At 39.2% G+C, this 14,933-nt stretch overlaps 4 protein-coding genes across 5 annotated transcripts in view; 2 read left to right on the plus strand and 2 right to left on the minus strand.

Moving 5' to 3' along the window:
• Window positions 1-10,756, plus strand: part of LOC134178317 (kinesin-like protein KIF15) — a 22,405-nt gene extending 11,649 nt beyond the window's left edge. Inside the window, exons 18-43 of the mRNA XM_062645181.1 lie at window positions 48-141; window positions 215-325; window positions 1,102-1,208; window positions 1,270-1,371; window positions 1,502-1,543; window positions 1,956-2,255; window positions 2,430-2,535; window positions 2,594-2,724; window positions 2,791-2,868; window positions 3,188-3,304; window positions 3,365-3,529; window positions 6,325-6,411; window positions 6,473-6,535; window positions 6,709-6,789; window positions 6,852-6,935; window positions 7,103-7,201; window positions 7,271-7,318; window positions 7,383-7,519; window positions 7,754-7,844; window positions 7,901-7,998; window positions 8,064-8,151; window positions 9,464-9,501; window positions 9,565-9,636; window positions 9,994-10,087; window positions 10,360-10,491; window positions 10,550-10,756. Coding sequence (XP_062501165.1) covers window positions 48-141; window positions 215-325; window positions 1,102-1,208; window positions 1,270-1,371; window positions 1,502-1,543; window positions 1,956-2,255; window positions 2,430-2,535; window positions 2,594-2,724; window positions 2,791-2,868; window positions 3,188-3,304; window positions 3,365-3,529; window positions 6,325-6,411; window positions 6,473-6,535; window positions 6,709-6,789; window positions 6,852-6,935; window positions 7,103-7,201; window positions 7,271-7,318; window positions 7,383-7,519; window positions 7,754-7,844; window positions 7,901-7,998; window positions 8,064-8,151; window positions 9,464-9,501; window positions 9,565-9,636; window positions 9,994-10,087; window positions 10,360-10,491; window positions 10,550-10,747 — 2,763 coding nt within the window. The 3' untranslated portion in view covers window positions 10,748-10,756. The remainder of the gene's footprint in view (window positions 1-47; window positions 142-214; window positions 326-1,101; window positions 1,209-1,269; window positions 1,372-1,501; window positions 1,544-1,955; window positions 2,256-2,429; window positions 2,536-2,593; window positions 2,725-2,790; window positions 2,869-3,187; window positions 3,305-3,364; window positions 3,530-6,324; window positions 6,412-6,472; window positions 6,536-6,708; window positions 6,790-6,851; window positions 6,936-7,102; window positions 7,202-7,270; window positions 7,319-7,382; window positions 7,520-7,753; window positions 7,845-7,900; window positions 7,999-8,063; window positions 8,152-9,463; window positions 9,502-9,564; window positions 9,637-9,993; window positions 10,088-10,359; window positions 10,492-10,549) is intronic.
• Window positions 10,757-10,764: 8 nt separating this feature from the next.
• LOC134178316 (ER membrane protein complex subunit 8-like) lies at window positions 10,765-12,409 on the plus strand. The gene is made up of 6 exons (XM_062645180.1): window positions 10,765-11,143; window positions 11,504-11,580; window positions 11,637-11,715; window positions 11,890-11,937; window positions 12,001-12,056; window positions 12,114-12,409. Exons 1-6 carry the CDS (start codon window positions 10,952-10,954, stop codon window positions 12,280-12,282), a joined length of 621 nt encoding a protein of 206 aa, XP_062501164.1. The 5' UTR covers window positions 10,765-10,951; the 3' UTR covers window positions 12,283-12,409.
• A 15-nt stretch (window positions 12,410-12,424) lies between these two features.
• LOC134178315 (uncharacterized) lies at window positions 12,425-14,853 on the minus strand. 2 transcript variants are annotated; one of them, XM_062645179.1, is made up of 10 exons: window positions 14,704-14,853; window positions 14,434-14,637; window positions 14,032-14,375; window positions 13,605-13,959; window positions 13,430-13,519; window positions 13,284-13,370; window positions 13,093-13,223; window positions 12,774-12,859; window positions 12,542-12,718; window positions 12,425-12,482 (listed from the first exon to the last, which is right to left on the minus strand). In XM_062645179.1, exons 4-10 carry the CDS (start codon window positions 13,759-13,761, stop codon window positions 12,425-12,427), a joined length of 786 nt encoding a protein of 261 aa, XP_062501163.1. In that variant the 5' UTR covers window positions 13,762-13,959; window positions 14,032-14,375; window positions 14,434-14,637; window positions 14,704-14,853. The 2 variants fall into 2 exon arrangements, with proteins under 2 accessions (XP_062501163.1, XP_062501162.1); XM_062645178.1 differs by having other exon boundaries at window positions 13,430-13,534.
• On the minus strand, window positions 13,895-14,899 carry LOC134177952 (uncharacterized). The gene is made up of 3 exons (XM_062644731.1): window positions 14,434-14,899; window positions 14,013-14,375; window positions 13,895-13,959 (listed from the first exon to the last, which is right to left on the minus strand). Exons 1-3 carry the CDS (start codon window positions 14,897-14,899, stop codon window positions 13,895-13,897), a joined length of 894 nt encoding a protein of 297 aa, XP_062500715.1.
• Window positions 14,900-14,933: the final 34 nt, after the last annotated feature.

Here is a 14,933-nt window from a genome sequence, read left to right on the forward strand (position 1 = left end):
TGATTGTATGTCAGTTGTGTCTGTCTGTTTATAAAGCTTTGTCATAGAAAATGTTGCGAAGCCAAGTCACCGAACTAGAAAAGAAAGTTGATCACCATCCTGATGTTGGGAAATTATCACTTCTGAACGAACAGCTGAGATGTCAGTCATACTGAGATGGGAATCATCACTCTTTTTCAATACTGTATATTACTACTCATTGTTTAATTAACAGCTGAGTTGAAGCAGTTACGAGGCCATGGATCGGAGGATTTAACAAGTGAACTGACGAAGGCTCATCGCTACACACTTCAACTGGAGAGACAGCTGTCAAACTATATGGAAGGTTTATGTTACCTGCAAGTTATCGTCTGTTAGTCTTGCTGGCCTGGTTGCCTGCCTGCCTATCTGTTCGTCGGTTTCTTTGTTGGTCTGTGTTAGAGTGTGTTCACACCGAGCCTAATCATGATTAGTTTGGTGTTAGTGCACTAAGGCCACTCGTTCACACTGGTCCTAATCATGATTAGTGTAACGCCATTCTAATGCGTAAAGAGTAGTAGTACAACCACATTAGTGGCATTAGTGGTTGCATGTGACTTTGGCACATGAGGTAGTATACAGAAAAGCATGCCGCCGATGTTTCTGATGTGGTGCTGTATGTTTAAACGTACAAACGCAGCAACAACATGGTGATGTATACAGAAGCGCAGGCAGATGTCTAGTACATGCATGCCTGTACATGTGACAACTTCCTGCAATCCCTGACGGAGCTACCAGAGAAAGCAAACTAAATGTTTCTCTCTTCAAGACCTAAAGCAATGGATTCGTCAAGACAATTCACGCAAATTCTTGCCGGATATGACGGATGAAAACTGTCGAGGCTAATGACAGTCAGGTGCTCACATGACTTACTAATCATAGGTAGCGGTGTGAACGTGCTTGCACTAATGTTGGCTTAATCATAGTTAGTCCAGATGTGGGTGTGAACACGCTTTTAGCCAGACCCTCAATGATGGGGATAACGGGGTCGGCCATCAAATTGCATGCATGTGTGTTATAATGTTTCTGCAGGCTGTTTAATAAGGTCATATTCAACTTACTCTAGACACTTTTATTTGTCAGGAAATGAAGTGAACAGTAGAGTGACGGCATCTCTGTGTTGTGATCACATCACGGAGTTGGAAAAAGCAAAAAACACAATTGGTCAGCTTGAAAAAAAACTAGAAAAGGCAACAAATAGAGAGCCAATGTGTGAACAACTGAATAGTTGAACGATTCATTTTGTCTCAGGTGACTCAGAACCATGCGAACGTCGAGGAGAGAGCAAGGAAAAAGCAACTGGAAACAGACGGAGAGGTTGTTGCACTGCGGCAGACTAATGCTGAACTGGAGGTGTGCTTAGTAGCAAATTGTGTCCTTTGTGTGTCTTACGCGTTCTTGCTTGCTTGTTTACTAACCTGCCTGTCTACATGGTCGTTTTTGTTATGTCTGTATGAAACAGTGAAGTGTTTCTATTTTTCAGGAGACTGTTAAAGCTCTCAAGTTACATGTACATACAATAAAGGTATGTCTGTGCACGTACGTGTATCACCTCTTTAGGAAAACTGTTGGAGCATTGTGATGAACAAATGAGCATTAGTGTATAGTACACAGTCACACACACACACACACACACACACACACACACACACACACACACACACACACACACACACACACACACACACACAGCCACTCGATATTCCAGTTGCATGTTAATCATGCCTATATTTCTGTCTCTGTAAACTGTCTGAGCAAAGGAGACAATTGTCACATCGACATACTGTGTTTATTCTTCTTGAATATCTGAGTGTCACAACTTGTATAGACTTTTACGTAGTTGTAGGATTGTTACTGTGCATTCTGTTTTATATTTTGATGTGCTCTTGTTGTGTAAGAAACAGTGAAGCTGTAATGTATTGTTTTATTTGCCGTAGCTGTTGACTCCTGCGAAAGGGACTCCCAGATGTCGGCTCTCAGATTCTCCCGTCTCTACTTCTCCATCTGCTATGATTGTTTCAGAGCTTCCTCCTGAAGAATTGGAGTATGAACTTCCTGTTCTTCCTGAAGAGAGAAGTGATGCCATGGATTCTAAGGAGACACTGAGAGAAGAGTTGTCTGCATTAGAAGACGAGAAGTGTCAACTTGAAAGTCGGATTCAGGAGAAGGAAACAATTATGAGAAAGATGAAAGAAGAGAATACACAACTAAGACATCAATTGTCTGAAACAGAACAGGTTAGACAATTTGATGCCTGTGGACAACAGTCAAACAGACAAACTGATTGACAGAAACAGATGGTGGAAAAAAGGTGAACAAAAGGTGAACTAACAGAAGGACATCGCTCATCAGTTCAACACACAAACACAATCCACTACACAAAACGTTGAATGTGTTGTGCTCTCTTGCAGCTCGTTGACTGCGAACGTGTCGGACACAAGTCAATTCTAAAGGAAATAAACACAGAACTCCAAATAGTTAAGAACGAAAAAGACAAATCAGAAAGAGACAGAGATTGTAAGCTGCTCAGAGACAACTACAGCATCTCATCACATTGATTATGTATCTTGCATAGCTCTCAGAGAGAAGGTAGATGAACTGCAGGCAATCGTCTCATCAGTAGACAAGCAACTAAATGAAACAAAGCGAACAATTTATAAACAAAAGTCAGTTGATGCTAACAATCTGTCTAAGGTTGAGGCAGAGGTAAACACGTCAGATTTTATTATTTGTGTAGTTGTGGCATATTTCTAATCAGTTTTGTTCTTTCAGGTGGTACGGCTTCAAGTTGAGCTGACAAGCAACATTATGCAATGTGAGAGGGCAGTAGAAGAGAGAGATGTACTGCAGGTCAGTGAAGATTCTTCAGAGTCATAGTGACACATTTCTTGATTTTATCAGTTTTTGCTTGCTTGATTTTCCATCTGTCTGTCTGTCTGTCTGCCTGCCTGTCTGTTCATCTGTCTGTCTGTCTGTCTGTCTGTCTGTCTTTCAGACTTTACTTATTTGTACATTGATCTGAGTATGCATGAGCAAATCTATGAACTACTGAGTTCATCATATGTAATGTACCTAAACTAGTCTATCTTGTGTTGGCTTTGTAAGTTTTCTACAGGAGTCAAACAATCTGTCATATGAAAGAACATTCTAAAACTTTATCTAAATTTAGGCTGAGATTGAAACAACCCAACAAGAAGCTGCATTCTATGCTGACAGATCAGAAGAACTAGAGCAGCATCTCCAACGAAGGGAAGAACAAATGGAAGAGCTGAAACGTGAAATTAATGTAAGAATGTCAACCGTTTATGCTTTCCCACATACTCAGCTTATTCTCTCGCTTTTATAGCTGTTGAAGGAGAAACTCGATTTAGAGGCAGAACAGACCAGTCGATTGCTAGCCCAACTGAAAGAAGGCAGTGCAGACAAGGAACGCGAACTACTGCAAGCAGTTGAGGAGAATGCTTGCTTGAAATCAGAACTCTCCGATTTCAATGGAAGAAACGAACAACAGGTCATAATACAACGCTTGAATCTATGCATACAGCAGTGTTTGGCAACGTGTATCTAACATTTTGTATGATGCTCGACTTTATGCTTTCTTTACAACATTAGTCTTTTGTGTACATGTACATGCTCATTATGTGTGACACATATACAAGCGCTGACGTCTGTACAGGTAAAACCATTATCAAACCAACTCAACCCCAACCCCATGAAACCATTCTGAGTATTCAGTCTGTGTTTCTTTCTCTCTGCTTTTATCTGTTTGTTCATTGACTACACTGGTGCAGACACTGGGTTGGTGGGACAAGCCACACACTTGCAATAAAGCAAATAACAAAGGAATGCCATAAAAGCCAAAGCCTGAAAGCAATTTGATTTGGAATTTATTCCTTTTAGTTTTGTTGTCGAAACTTGTCAATATCATTTGGTGATAATGTGCATGTTGTATGCACCTGCAGCACGCAGTAGGGATGCTTGTGTAATGAGATGTCATGCATGTTGCTTTGCTGTACTATTAATAACACCAAAGACAGTGCTGACCCCTACCATCTACGTCTGTATTTATGGAATGTATTTAGTCATAGTCTTTTTTCCTTTAGGGAAGTATAGTATTTCCTTACACAGAGACCATCTGACTGGATTTCTAATGAAGCCTGACCAGACTTAAATTGCCTGCAAAGTTTTAGCATTTTTGTTGATGCTGATGTGTAGGAGTTATGCATTGAGTAACTGATTGCCTCTCCTGTTTGTTTGAAATTCCAAGACAAGAATAGCTTATTTCCCATGCTTTTCATACCCTATCATACTGTGCTACTTGTTGATGTATTTCAGTCTATGACTATTCATGACCTACTAGTGTAAGACCACCTTGTAGTGAGTGACTAGCTAGAGTGTTGGTATCAGAAGTGGTGTAGATGTCAGCGTTGCTTGTATGTCTAAACCATGATGTGGGCCCTTATCACATCAATCAATGTGCCATCTGTTTGGTCCTACACCATGCATTAGTGTTGGAATTGGCTGTCTGTGTGTTTACACATGTTTTGGTATTGTTGTAGATTGTTACTGTATTACAGTGGTTTCTGCATTTGTCATTTTTTTCTATTAACATTGAACAGTCTCCATTAGGGGTGTCACTCCATGTGATTACTTTCCATGATAACTTGTATTCAAGCAGAAACAAATCGTCAGGTGGTCTGACACCCAATGGTTTAGTTGTATTTGTGAGCATAGGTTAAACCATTTGTAAACTGTTGATGTTACATCTAGGATGTTAGACCTATGATATTACATTAGCGAATAAAGGTCTGTACCCATCTGCACCATTTGGTACCTTTACATTCTTGAAATGAAAGGAAACGATTTGAAGAATGTTGTCTTTGAACTTGTTTTTACGATACCACTAAAGTCTGTCCACGCTGACTTCTCCCTCAGTAAATCCTTAATAACTTTTGACAGCAAGGTCCTAGAGACGCGCTAAACACTTCATTTTAGAGTTCTTTGGGGCGTGCATTGCAGATGAACTTCTGCCAACCTTGTTATGCAAATTGTTACCTACAGTAGTTACTCTAACCAATAGACAGCCTTCAATTGAAAGACATATCCTTTCCTTATGCTAATAACTAATTGCTCATTGGATAAACGCTGGGAACATCTGCCCATGCAAGAACCACACAAGCTGGGGGAGGGAGAAGTCAGAGTGGACAGACTTTAGTACAGAGGCACATCTTTGTGCAACGTCATTGTGCACAATGGCATCGCTACGTATGAACCTAAGGAAGCTATGGCCTTTTCAATATTAGTAGGTGTGGCCTTTTAGACAATAAATAGGTCTCATAAAAGTTAAAACACCAGCAGCTGGTTTCCCCAATTTTGGAAGTCCAGCTACGCCTTTGTTGTGCAACACTTATGTCAAGTTTCTTGCCAATAACAGAAAACTAGGAATAGCATGCAGGTGTGTTGATGCTGCCCTACGAATGGCATTGTTAAGTTGCTCCCATGGAGCAGAATTTCTAGGTAAAAACGATAACACACATTCAATGTGTAACATAAATTACTATTTGTTTATAAATGACTTGTCTTTGTGATCAAAGCAGTTTAATTAAAAACGAATTATGTGGTGGCATTCAATGGGTTATTTCTCATGCAGAAGTATGCTTTTATAGGAAGGTTTTCTGGTTGTGCTGTATATGTGAACATGTCAGTCACACTCTATGTGAAAGCACTGTTTGCTGCGATTGTTTGACATGGTAGCAAAACTTGGGCTTAAGAATTTTGGCTGGTTAACTTGAAACTCTCATTTGAAACATGTTTGTTTGGTTTTGCTGTTGCAGAGGATTAAATTAACTTAAAGTTGTAAAGCGTTTGTATTCTAAAGCAATAGATGAGAAATTTTTTATCTAGTAGAAACAGCTTTAGGTAACTACTGTCAAAGTTATGTCTAGGTAGTACAATGTCAGCACCAGATTTAGCTCTCTGTCTTTGCACAAGAACAAGAGTTGTCTTGTGATACGGCTCTGGTTACACTTGACCTAGTGGAGTGAAGATGGGCATGTGATTGTTGTTCTCTGTGGAAACAGAATTCACACAAATAAGCAAGAAAGCAAACAAACAAACAGACACCATATGCACTTGCAGACAGATAGATGAACAATAGCAGTGCAATGGGTAGGCAACATTTGAGGTATTGCAGTATGTACACACAGTATGATGAAACTTAGTACAACTTGCTAGTGACTTCTCAACAAAGTACTTGTAGTAGCACTACAGTATTTAGCAATCGCTAACTCAACTCATTTTTTGTAGGCTAGACAGATCAGAGATCTGGAGAGTTTGGTTACATCTCGAGAGACTACCAATGCTGAGTTGCTGAAAACGGTTGAAGAAGGCCGGGTAAGCAAAACATTTGTTGATGAATTGTACTTTTTAATTTGCTGACTGTCTCTGAATACAGGAGTCAATAGAAACACTCATGGCTGATATACAGAGACTGAGGGACGACTATACAGAGACTGAGGTGTTTGCTGGAGTTTGTTCATGCCAATGCCAGTTTACTTCCTTGCTTGACTTTCTCTTCTGCTTTGCTAATTTGTTTTCTGTTTTTGATCTGTTTGTTTCTTTCTGCATCCATTTGTTTTGTCTCTGTTGAGCAATGCTGGAATTTTGTTGGAATTGGTTTCTTGTTTACAGGCAACAGCAGCAAGTTTGACGGGTGACTTAGAAGGGCTTGGTATGGCCAACACAGAACTACGAGCAGAAAATACTCAACTGGTGCAATGAAGTGTGATAGGATGGTAGTTGATTTACTGACTGGCATGTTTGTTTATATGCAGAAATCAAGGCTGAATGATTCTAAACAACAACTGGAAACAATAATGAGGAAACAAGAGCAGGAGAGGAATTCAGATATAATGGAGGTCAGTCGACTAAAGAGGAAATATATAGACTAATGTTTGCATCATTGTAGTGCAGACAGAGAGATGACAAATGTCAGGTTGGGTGGACAGACATGCACACATACGCACACTTAAATAATTTAGTGTAGGAATACCCATAATTGTACTACTTGTTGTGTTGTATGTAGCTGGATATGTTGAGAGAAGACTGCACTTACCTCAGTGAGGAGAATGAACAACTAAAAACAACCGTAACTCAACAAGAAGATGAGCTGAACTCATTGAAGGTAAATTGTGTGTGCAAACGCAATGCAACAGAACCAAGACTGAGAACTCATCATAACATTATATGGCAGGAACAGTTTGAGTCATCTAAGAACACTGTAACAGAACTTAGTGTGCAGGTGGTTTAGTCATCTTATTTTTATCTTGTTGGTCAACTGCTCACTATAATAGAGTTATTCACAGATTGACACTCTAAAGTCTGCTGCTGCCAAGGTCCATTCTTCATTTATCACTCCAATGAGAGATGCTGGAACTGGAGACTCGTTGCATGTTGTGATGGAGACACCACTGACTGGACAAGGCAGTTCTATCATGAAGAAATATCCTTCTGATTGTAGATTCATTGTATAGATAGTGATAGGCAGCTAGATGAAAGAAGACATTGACAGACACACAAGTGTGAAGTAGATAAATGGAGACACACATACTTGAACCTCAGGTCTCCATGTCTGTTGCAATGAGGTGGTGCATCAGTATATACTGTAGTAGCTCAGAGTGTAGAGTCTGCACAAAGCATTATAGGCATCAGTGTTTGTTATCTTAACTTTTCATACATTGAGAGACGATGCAGCAGAATTTGAACAAACAATAGAGAGCCTTGAAAGGCAACGAACCCTTCGGCTAGAACAGATCCAAAGCCTAAAGGTCTTATTTTTCTGTTTTATTAATCTTTGTGTCTATTATATTCTACTCCTTTGAAGACTCAACTCAATGAAATACAGCCACTAAAAGATGAGATAAATCAACTAGAGGTTGCAAAGGCTCGATTAGAACTCCTTGGGGAGGAAATGTGTGAGAGGTGCACTATGGCTGCCAAACGTTTTATCAACTTTTATACAACTGTGTGGTTGTTGTTTTGTGTAGCAAATTGGAATTACAACTGGAGGTCAAGAAGGCTCAAGATTCTGCAGAAAGAGCTCAAGCAGCATTTGAAGCAGCCAACAGACTGAAGGTCAGAACGACAAAAGAACACTAATATATTAATTAAATCTTGCTGTGTGACGTTTGTTGGATGTTGTCATGTCAGGACTTTTAGACAGGTTGTCCATCTGCTTTCAGTGTGTCGTCAGCATGCCTATGGTATGTGTCAGCATACCTGTTCTGTTTCTTCTCTATTAGCATCTCACACTTATCACTTTTCACCCACTAATTACCTTGCACAATGTGTGGAGAGTTGCCATAAATTTTGTGGTGGCAATAGATCTTATGGCATTCTAAAAGCATAAGATAATAAAAACACTCTCAGCTGTTGCTGTTTTACAACAGGAGTGTATTGAGCTATTAAGGTATCATGCTGTTGATCTACAATGGTGCCTCACTGCCTTATCTCCTAATGTCATGCTGTTTGACCTTAGGGTAATAACTTGAGCTTTATGTCATTAGTGATAAGAGTGAAGCAGCTCAGCTATAATGTGCTGATGTGGTTGAGTCAAATACCTAATGTATTACATACCCTATGGCAATCATTTGGTTGTCTGAGAGGCTCACAGTAGGCAGCCTGGACACTATATTATGGTAGTGCAGCTAAGGCACATGTGTGCTAGACACTTTAGCTTTCATGCTGCTCCTGTGCTATTTTCAAATGTTTGGCTTATGATGGAAACAGCTTCACTCTTCTCTTTCCACTGGCTGGCAATACTAAACAGACAGTCCTACAACTGTCTTTGTGAGATTTATCGGACTATTGAATGAGGAATTAGTTCTAATTTGATAAGATTATTAGAACCAAACCATGGAAATGGAGCTAATTCATTGCCTGTGGCATTATTGGGCTCCTTAAACATGTCAGCATGATCAATATGAGACTCATTCCTGTCACGTATTAGCAGTATTCTTAGTGTTTCTATGCACAAATAGGTATTTTCGTAACAATGCCTCTGACCAGTATTGGGTGCAAGGTTGAATGCACTTATCCTCTGAATTGGTTTTTACATTCTTGACTTCTGCACTGTTTGTACAAATTGTAGGTGGAAGGGCACAGCTGGCTATTTGTTGTATGTCCATTGGCATAATGACTCTAGGAGCATATTTGTCATTGTGGGTCTGTGATTTTTCATCTAATCTCTTCTATATCATCAGTGTTGCTGATTGATTGATCAATGATTGATTGATTGCTTGAGTGTGTGTGTGTATGTGTGTGTGTGTGTGTGTGTGTGTGTGTGTGTGTGTGTGTGTGTGTGTGTGTGTGTGTGTGTGTGTGTGTTGCCGGCGCATGTGTATCTAGCAAAATTGTGTTCTTTTCATTTGATAATATTCTGCTATAGGAAGAAACCACAAATGAAAATTTCTTTCTTCGTGAAGAGTAGGATGGACTGCGTGTCTTGTTTTAGCTTTGAGTCATTTAATGAGTTGTATTGTTACTAAGACTTGACGCCAAAGTGGCTGTTATGGTTGAGATGGAAGAACGTCTAGCAGCTTTAGAAGACAAGGCTGCAAGGTAATTATTTATAAAGCCAATCGCATGCATACAGATACAAGTTATAAGTTGCAGCATATTTGCAGAGTTAGAATTAATACGTACTGAATTTGCTTAGCATACTTTGAGTAAGTCAAAAGTAAAACTGGAGGATTAATTAATAAATGGGCAATTAGCATGTGAGGACAAAAATTGACTATAACTCCTGCCTCAAATATTAACCTAGTTTTATTGCATTGTACTAGTGCCAGTGCAAAATGATCTAAATTTTAAGCAATACATTCAACATTTATTAAAAAGCAATAAATCTTTTTCGTAGATGAGGAATTCACATGTGTTATTGGGTGGTGGTTTTTTGTTTACATGTACTATGTGTAGATCTAGCGAAATGGAATCAGCAGCATTTAGAGAGAAAGAAGAAATTGCCTCAAATCTTCAGAGAGTATTAGAAGAAAAAGCAAAGTCTCAGAAGGTAACAGTACATAATTTGTGTATCTGAATTATAAGGCTTGAATAATAGTTTGGTAAAATCGATTAAAGTGTTATCACATGCTGTGCTATGAAACCTACAACCACACCAAAAACATTTAGTGTTATGTTGGCAATTTATTCAACATATTGCAGTAGTTTGTATCACAGATGTATCTTATGTGTAATGACCAACAATTGTTCATGCGGTATGCATAAATTATTTAGTGTACGAGCCTTATTTCAATAATATATTATTATGACTTTGTGATTTAGGATTATGAGACATTGATGTCTCGGTACAGCAAGTTGTCTGATGAACACAGTAAACTTGTTGGACACCGAAATCACAAACAGCGCATTCACTATCACATGCAAATCAAAAAAGAGAATGATCTACTGAAAGAAGTTGGACACACAGTTTCTAATAATACAGTGGAACAATATTTTAATTTTTATTGCATAGGAGATAGCCCGTTTGAAATCCAGACTGATGTTCAAGACTGGCCAAGTTGATGAGTTGGAGACGGCGCTGACTCGATACAATACACATAAGTTAATTTCAGAACAACATGGACACATTGTGCCTCCTACAGCAAGTCGAAGAACAAGAGAAAAGAGTGTAGAAATCAAAGAGAACATATCACCGACTTCATCTCAGTAATCCTATGTAAATGTTGTTTTTTCTCCATTTATACTTAACTTTTCAAATTGCTAACTGTATACTAATGTTATTGAACAGTACTTTTGTTTAGACATAATTACCGAACCCCAATTTTTTTGTATGCCTTGCATACTACAGTAGGTGCACTGATGTCACATGTTATACATGTGACTTGCTGCATATACGGGAATTTTAGCTTGTGACATGAAGTTTAGTTTGAGCGTTGTGGCTTACAGCAAGATTGTGCTTCACGCATGCCGTTATCCACACAGAGGAGTGAATGGTGTGCTACTGGGGCACGTTGATGACGGTGATGTTTTGCGGTTGGTGGACGCTGTCCCTCTTTTTCACTTCGCGCTAGGTTTGGTTCCCATGTTGGAGGTGGCCCTTTGTCAGGTGTGGTGTAGTTTGCTTGTTTTGTTTTCCGTAATAACGTTTCTGGGAGCTCGTTTCTATATGCCTGCTTGCCTTGTCCGTTCGTCAGTCTGTCTGTCTGTCTGTCTGCCTGTGTTTGTCTGTTTCTCTGTCTGTCTGTCTGTCTGTCTGTTTGTTTTTGATTGCTTGTTTTCTTAGTGTCAGTTTATCCGGCATCTTTGTTATCACTTTTTTCTGTTGTTCAAACTGCTTGCTTGTTGATTGTTTTATTTGACTAGTGTGGGATTGATCTGTTTGTGTGTTCTATATCTGTCTAAATACATTGTCATTACTTGATGTTAATTAACACTATTCTGCCACGATCAAATGCCGTGTTTCTAGATTGAAATATATACCAGAAAGATGTCGCTTCAAATAGTAGGCTATTACCAGGCAAATGAGCATTTGGAGGATTCTAGGTTTATTCTCAGTGTTGTCTGCTATAAGTATATTGGGAAACAATTTGTATGTGTAGCCCAGATACAATAGCGTATCGGATTGCAGATAAGATAAGAGAAAATGTGATGTCATGTCGAAGTCCAGTGTTACTTATGGTAGGTCTGATTTTATATATGAAAGGTGTTGTCTTTACAGTTTGGACACTTTAGTTGAAATGATGCAAATGTATTGTATTTAAAAATGATTCAATATTACACACACAGTGTATTGCCAAATTCATGCTTGTGCTGTTGCTAGTAGGTAGAGATTTGTTATTTGAATGTTTTCAGGTTCACAACTGGAATTTTGGACTGACCACTGGGGATGTGCCACTAAAGGTAATTAATTTCTAACAATGTGTTATTTTGCTGCTTATGATAAATTAATGTTTTGTTTTAAAGGCTTATTGTCTGGGACACGAGGGAAAGTCTTGGAAGAAACAAGAATGGGAAGATGGGTTTGTTACATGAGAATACCAGCTGTTCTGTACTTATCACTCTTCTGGTTGTGCTAGAATATTAGAAGGAGGCGCCTCAACTCTACAATTTGTATCAGGTCTTGTCACCAGTAAGGAGCATGAAAAGCTTGTGGACTTTGACACACACTTGAATGACATCACACAAGATTGGTTAAATTCAGACATAACTAAGACTGTAGAAGCGACGTCTTCCTGCAGACAGTGATACAAATTTTGAAACTGATCTTCACTAATTAATCTAGGCATATGTATGAAGTTTTGTTTTGTTGCCATGGAATAATATATTAGGCACCAAATTTATGGTAATCGATGGTACAAGAGGATGGAATATGTTGACTTGCTGTTGGTCAAGGGGGAGGTTCTCGCCGTCGTTTAATCCATTCTCTCATGTAGCTGGTTGTCACACTGAAAATCACCATTTTCAAAGTGCACTGCAATAGCTATCCTTTGTTTAGCATGCTTACCACAGTTGTATGACAGCTGCCATTAGTGATTCCACAAACCACCATGTAAACAGTATGTAGTCAACTGACTGCAATGTGGTCTCTTTGCTGTTTGGTCTTGTATATGGGTCACCATACATTACCTGGTTTGCTCGCAAATGCAGATCTTTTAGAATCCATGAAAAGCCTTCTGAAATTCTTTTGTGACTATGTGTGAGTCAAGGTTAAGCTGATGTGATATTTATAGGTGTACCTTGCAAAGGTGTCGATTGCTATGATAACTGCATATGAACCGCAAGTAGCTGTGGCAGGTATGAGCTGGATGTTTTGGTTGCAGGTCTACAGAAAAAATAATGTATGAATATTCGATGTAATTAGGATTGTGTCAGGTCGTTTGCAGTTTGTTTGTGTTCTGTTTTTGCCTGTTTGTATACTCTTTATTTTTGCATGGCTGTTTTTTGTACAATGTGCCTATTCTTTAGTCTTTTATCTGTGACTGACTGTCTGTCTTTCTGACTGCTTGTGTCTCTATATACTGTATAGTGTGTAGTTTTGTTGTATTTCTCACTCACTTGGCTTAGTGCTCCTGTCAATGAAGCTGGAATAAAAATAGACATTAGGAGTGCTGTGTGGCCATGAAAGAGGCTATTCCATTGAGGAATAAATGTTATTGTCAGCATTCCTAGCAATGCTCCTGAACAAGCTGAAAAGACATAAAATCAGCTTTGTAGTTTGGTTGATGAAGTGAGTAATTTCTTTTTACCGCTTGTCATAAAGTTTCCAATTGCTCGTCTAGGTATAGTAGCCAGACCACCAAATATTCCCAACAAGGCAGCTAGTCCAGCATGAACTGAAAACCATGTCTAACATTATGATGTCATAATGAATCTTAGTATTATTGTTACCTACCCCAGCGACTTCCTTGTTTTGTACAACATACATTTATTTTAATAATTCGAGGCAATAAGAGGTAGGAAGCAACTGTCATCACTAGATGCCCTGTCAGAAAATTTACTGGTGGAAATAAAATAGATGTGTTACAGTGCCTAGAATTATAGCTAAACTAAATGTGGCTCTATCATACCTGCTCTACTTAATCGTTGACCAGCTATCGACAATATGAATCCAACAATTCCGCCCGTGAGAGACAGCATCTGATTCAGTTGAGGGAGGGATTGAGTCACGTTGACAAGTTGTGTACCATTGGTGAAATTCATTGTTGAAGTTGTGTTACTGCGCATGTTTTTAATGAAGCTAGTGATTTACCAACATGTGGTGGCTATGAAGTCTATTTTACTAACTACGACTAGGAATAGTTTATACTGTCCCTTTTCTACTGACTATTGGTAATTACACCAGGCATGTCTTTTCGAATCAATGACGTGGGAAAACTTTGAGAATAAATCTACTCCCACGGCGTTTGTCTCTGCTGCTACAACCTGGAATACAAGCGAACAACACTCTTTAGTAAACACAGACTTGTCATGTTTACATGCAACTGACTGCTTTACTTTAACTCTAATGTCCTTTTCGCCAATCTCCAGTATAGCATCGTAGGTTTCGGTTAGAACTCTCGTATTGACTCCCACAGCAGTTGTTACTCCCTTTCGAGGAAGTTTTAGTTGTTCAATAACTTCCTTGGTCAATGCACAGCACTCACTTCCCGTATCCACTAGAAAAGTTAGCGGTTGTGTTTGTAGGGACTTGGAGTCTGCATCAAGATCTAATGGGCACTTCACAACAGCGGTTACGCAGAGGAATAATTTGCTTGCTTCTTCAGCCATAGTCGTCGGTATGGCCCAATGTCCTTCATGGACAGTATTCGCTGCTTCAATTTTTTTCTTTAGCTCGCGAACTATATAACAATTTTTAATATGAAATTAGCTAAATGCGTGTATACCACTCTAACATACGTCGTCTTTGCAGCCGCATTCGGTGTCCGTATAGCGAAACTTCCAGTTTATCAAGCGTCTCGTCTGCAGGATCCAATGATGCCGCAGCTTCTACACTGTTTACTCCAAGTCGGAGAAAGCCGTGAAAGTGAACTGCAAGGTCGGCCTTGCGAAGCCATTCTCGTAACTCTGCTTCTCTAGTCTTGTCGCTGTTGAATGCGGATGCTGTGGTTGACAACTCAACATCAGCATCTAGAGACTGAAAGTTTTTGTAAACTAGTTGTAGCTCACCTGCTTGTAGAATGGCTTTGATGTGATCATCGTTTGTGATTCCAATGTATCTGAGGTTGTCTTCTGTTATGGACATGATGTCTTCTACCTCTGTCATTCCGTTAGAGATGAAGTAGATGGTAAATCTTTCGAGCTCTAGTGGTGTGAGGAAATCGTTAAAAAGCTTTTTACTATATTCAATCTCTAATGCACTCATGATAGCAGAGCAAAACTGACTAAAAGGTAGCTGT

This window comes from Corticium candelabrum, chromosome 4 (genome assembly GCF_963422355.1).
Source record: "Corticium candelabrum chromosome 4, ooCorCand1.1, whole genome shotgun sequence".
In the NCBI taxonomy this organism is placed as follows: domain Eukaryota; kingdom Metazoa; phylum Porifera; class Homoscleromorpha; order Homosclerophorida; family Plakinidae; genus Corticium; species Corticium candelabrum.

Bases quoted from the DNA above. Each gene is read 5' to 3' on its own strand.
- LOC134178315 (XM_062645178.1), bottom strand. From the start codon at position 13,761: ATGCGCAGTAACACAACTTCAACAATGAATTTCACCAATGGTACACAA. The intron at 13,371-13,429 runs GTAGGTAACAAT...CATGGTTTTCAG, and splicing joins AAAACAAGGAAGTCGCTGGG to TTCATGCTGGACTAGCTGCC. The intron at 13,224-13,283 runs GTAAAAAGAAAT...ATGTCTTTTCAG, and splicing joins TGGAAACTTTATGACAAGCG to CTTGTTCAGGAGCATTGCTA.
- LOC134177952 (XM_062644731.1), bottom strand. From the start codon at position 14,899: ATGAGTGCATTAGAGATTGAATATAGTAAAAAGCTTTTTAACGATTTC. The intron at 14,376-14,433 runs GTATGTTAGAGT...ATTGTTATATAG, and splicing joins AATGCGGCTGCAAAGACGAC to TTCGCGAGCTAAAGAAAAAA. The intron at 13,960-14,012 runs GTAAACATGACA...CTTGTATTCCAG, and splicing joins AGTAAAGCAGTCAGTTGCAT to GTTGTAGCAGCAGAGACAAA.
- LOC134178316 (XM_062645180.1), top strand. From the start codon at position 10,952: ATGAAGTTTAGTTTGAGCGTTGTGGCTTACAGCAAGATTGTGCTTCAC. The intron at 11,581-11,636 runs GTTTATTCTCAG...TTGTATGTGTAG, and splicing joins GAGCATTTGGAGGATTCTAG to CCCAGATACAATAGCGTATC. The intron at 11,938-12,000 runs GTAATTAATTTC...TTTGTTTTAAAG, and splicing joins CTGGGGATGTGCCACTAAAG to GCTTATTGTCTGGGACACGA.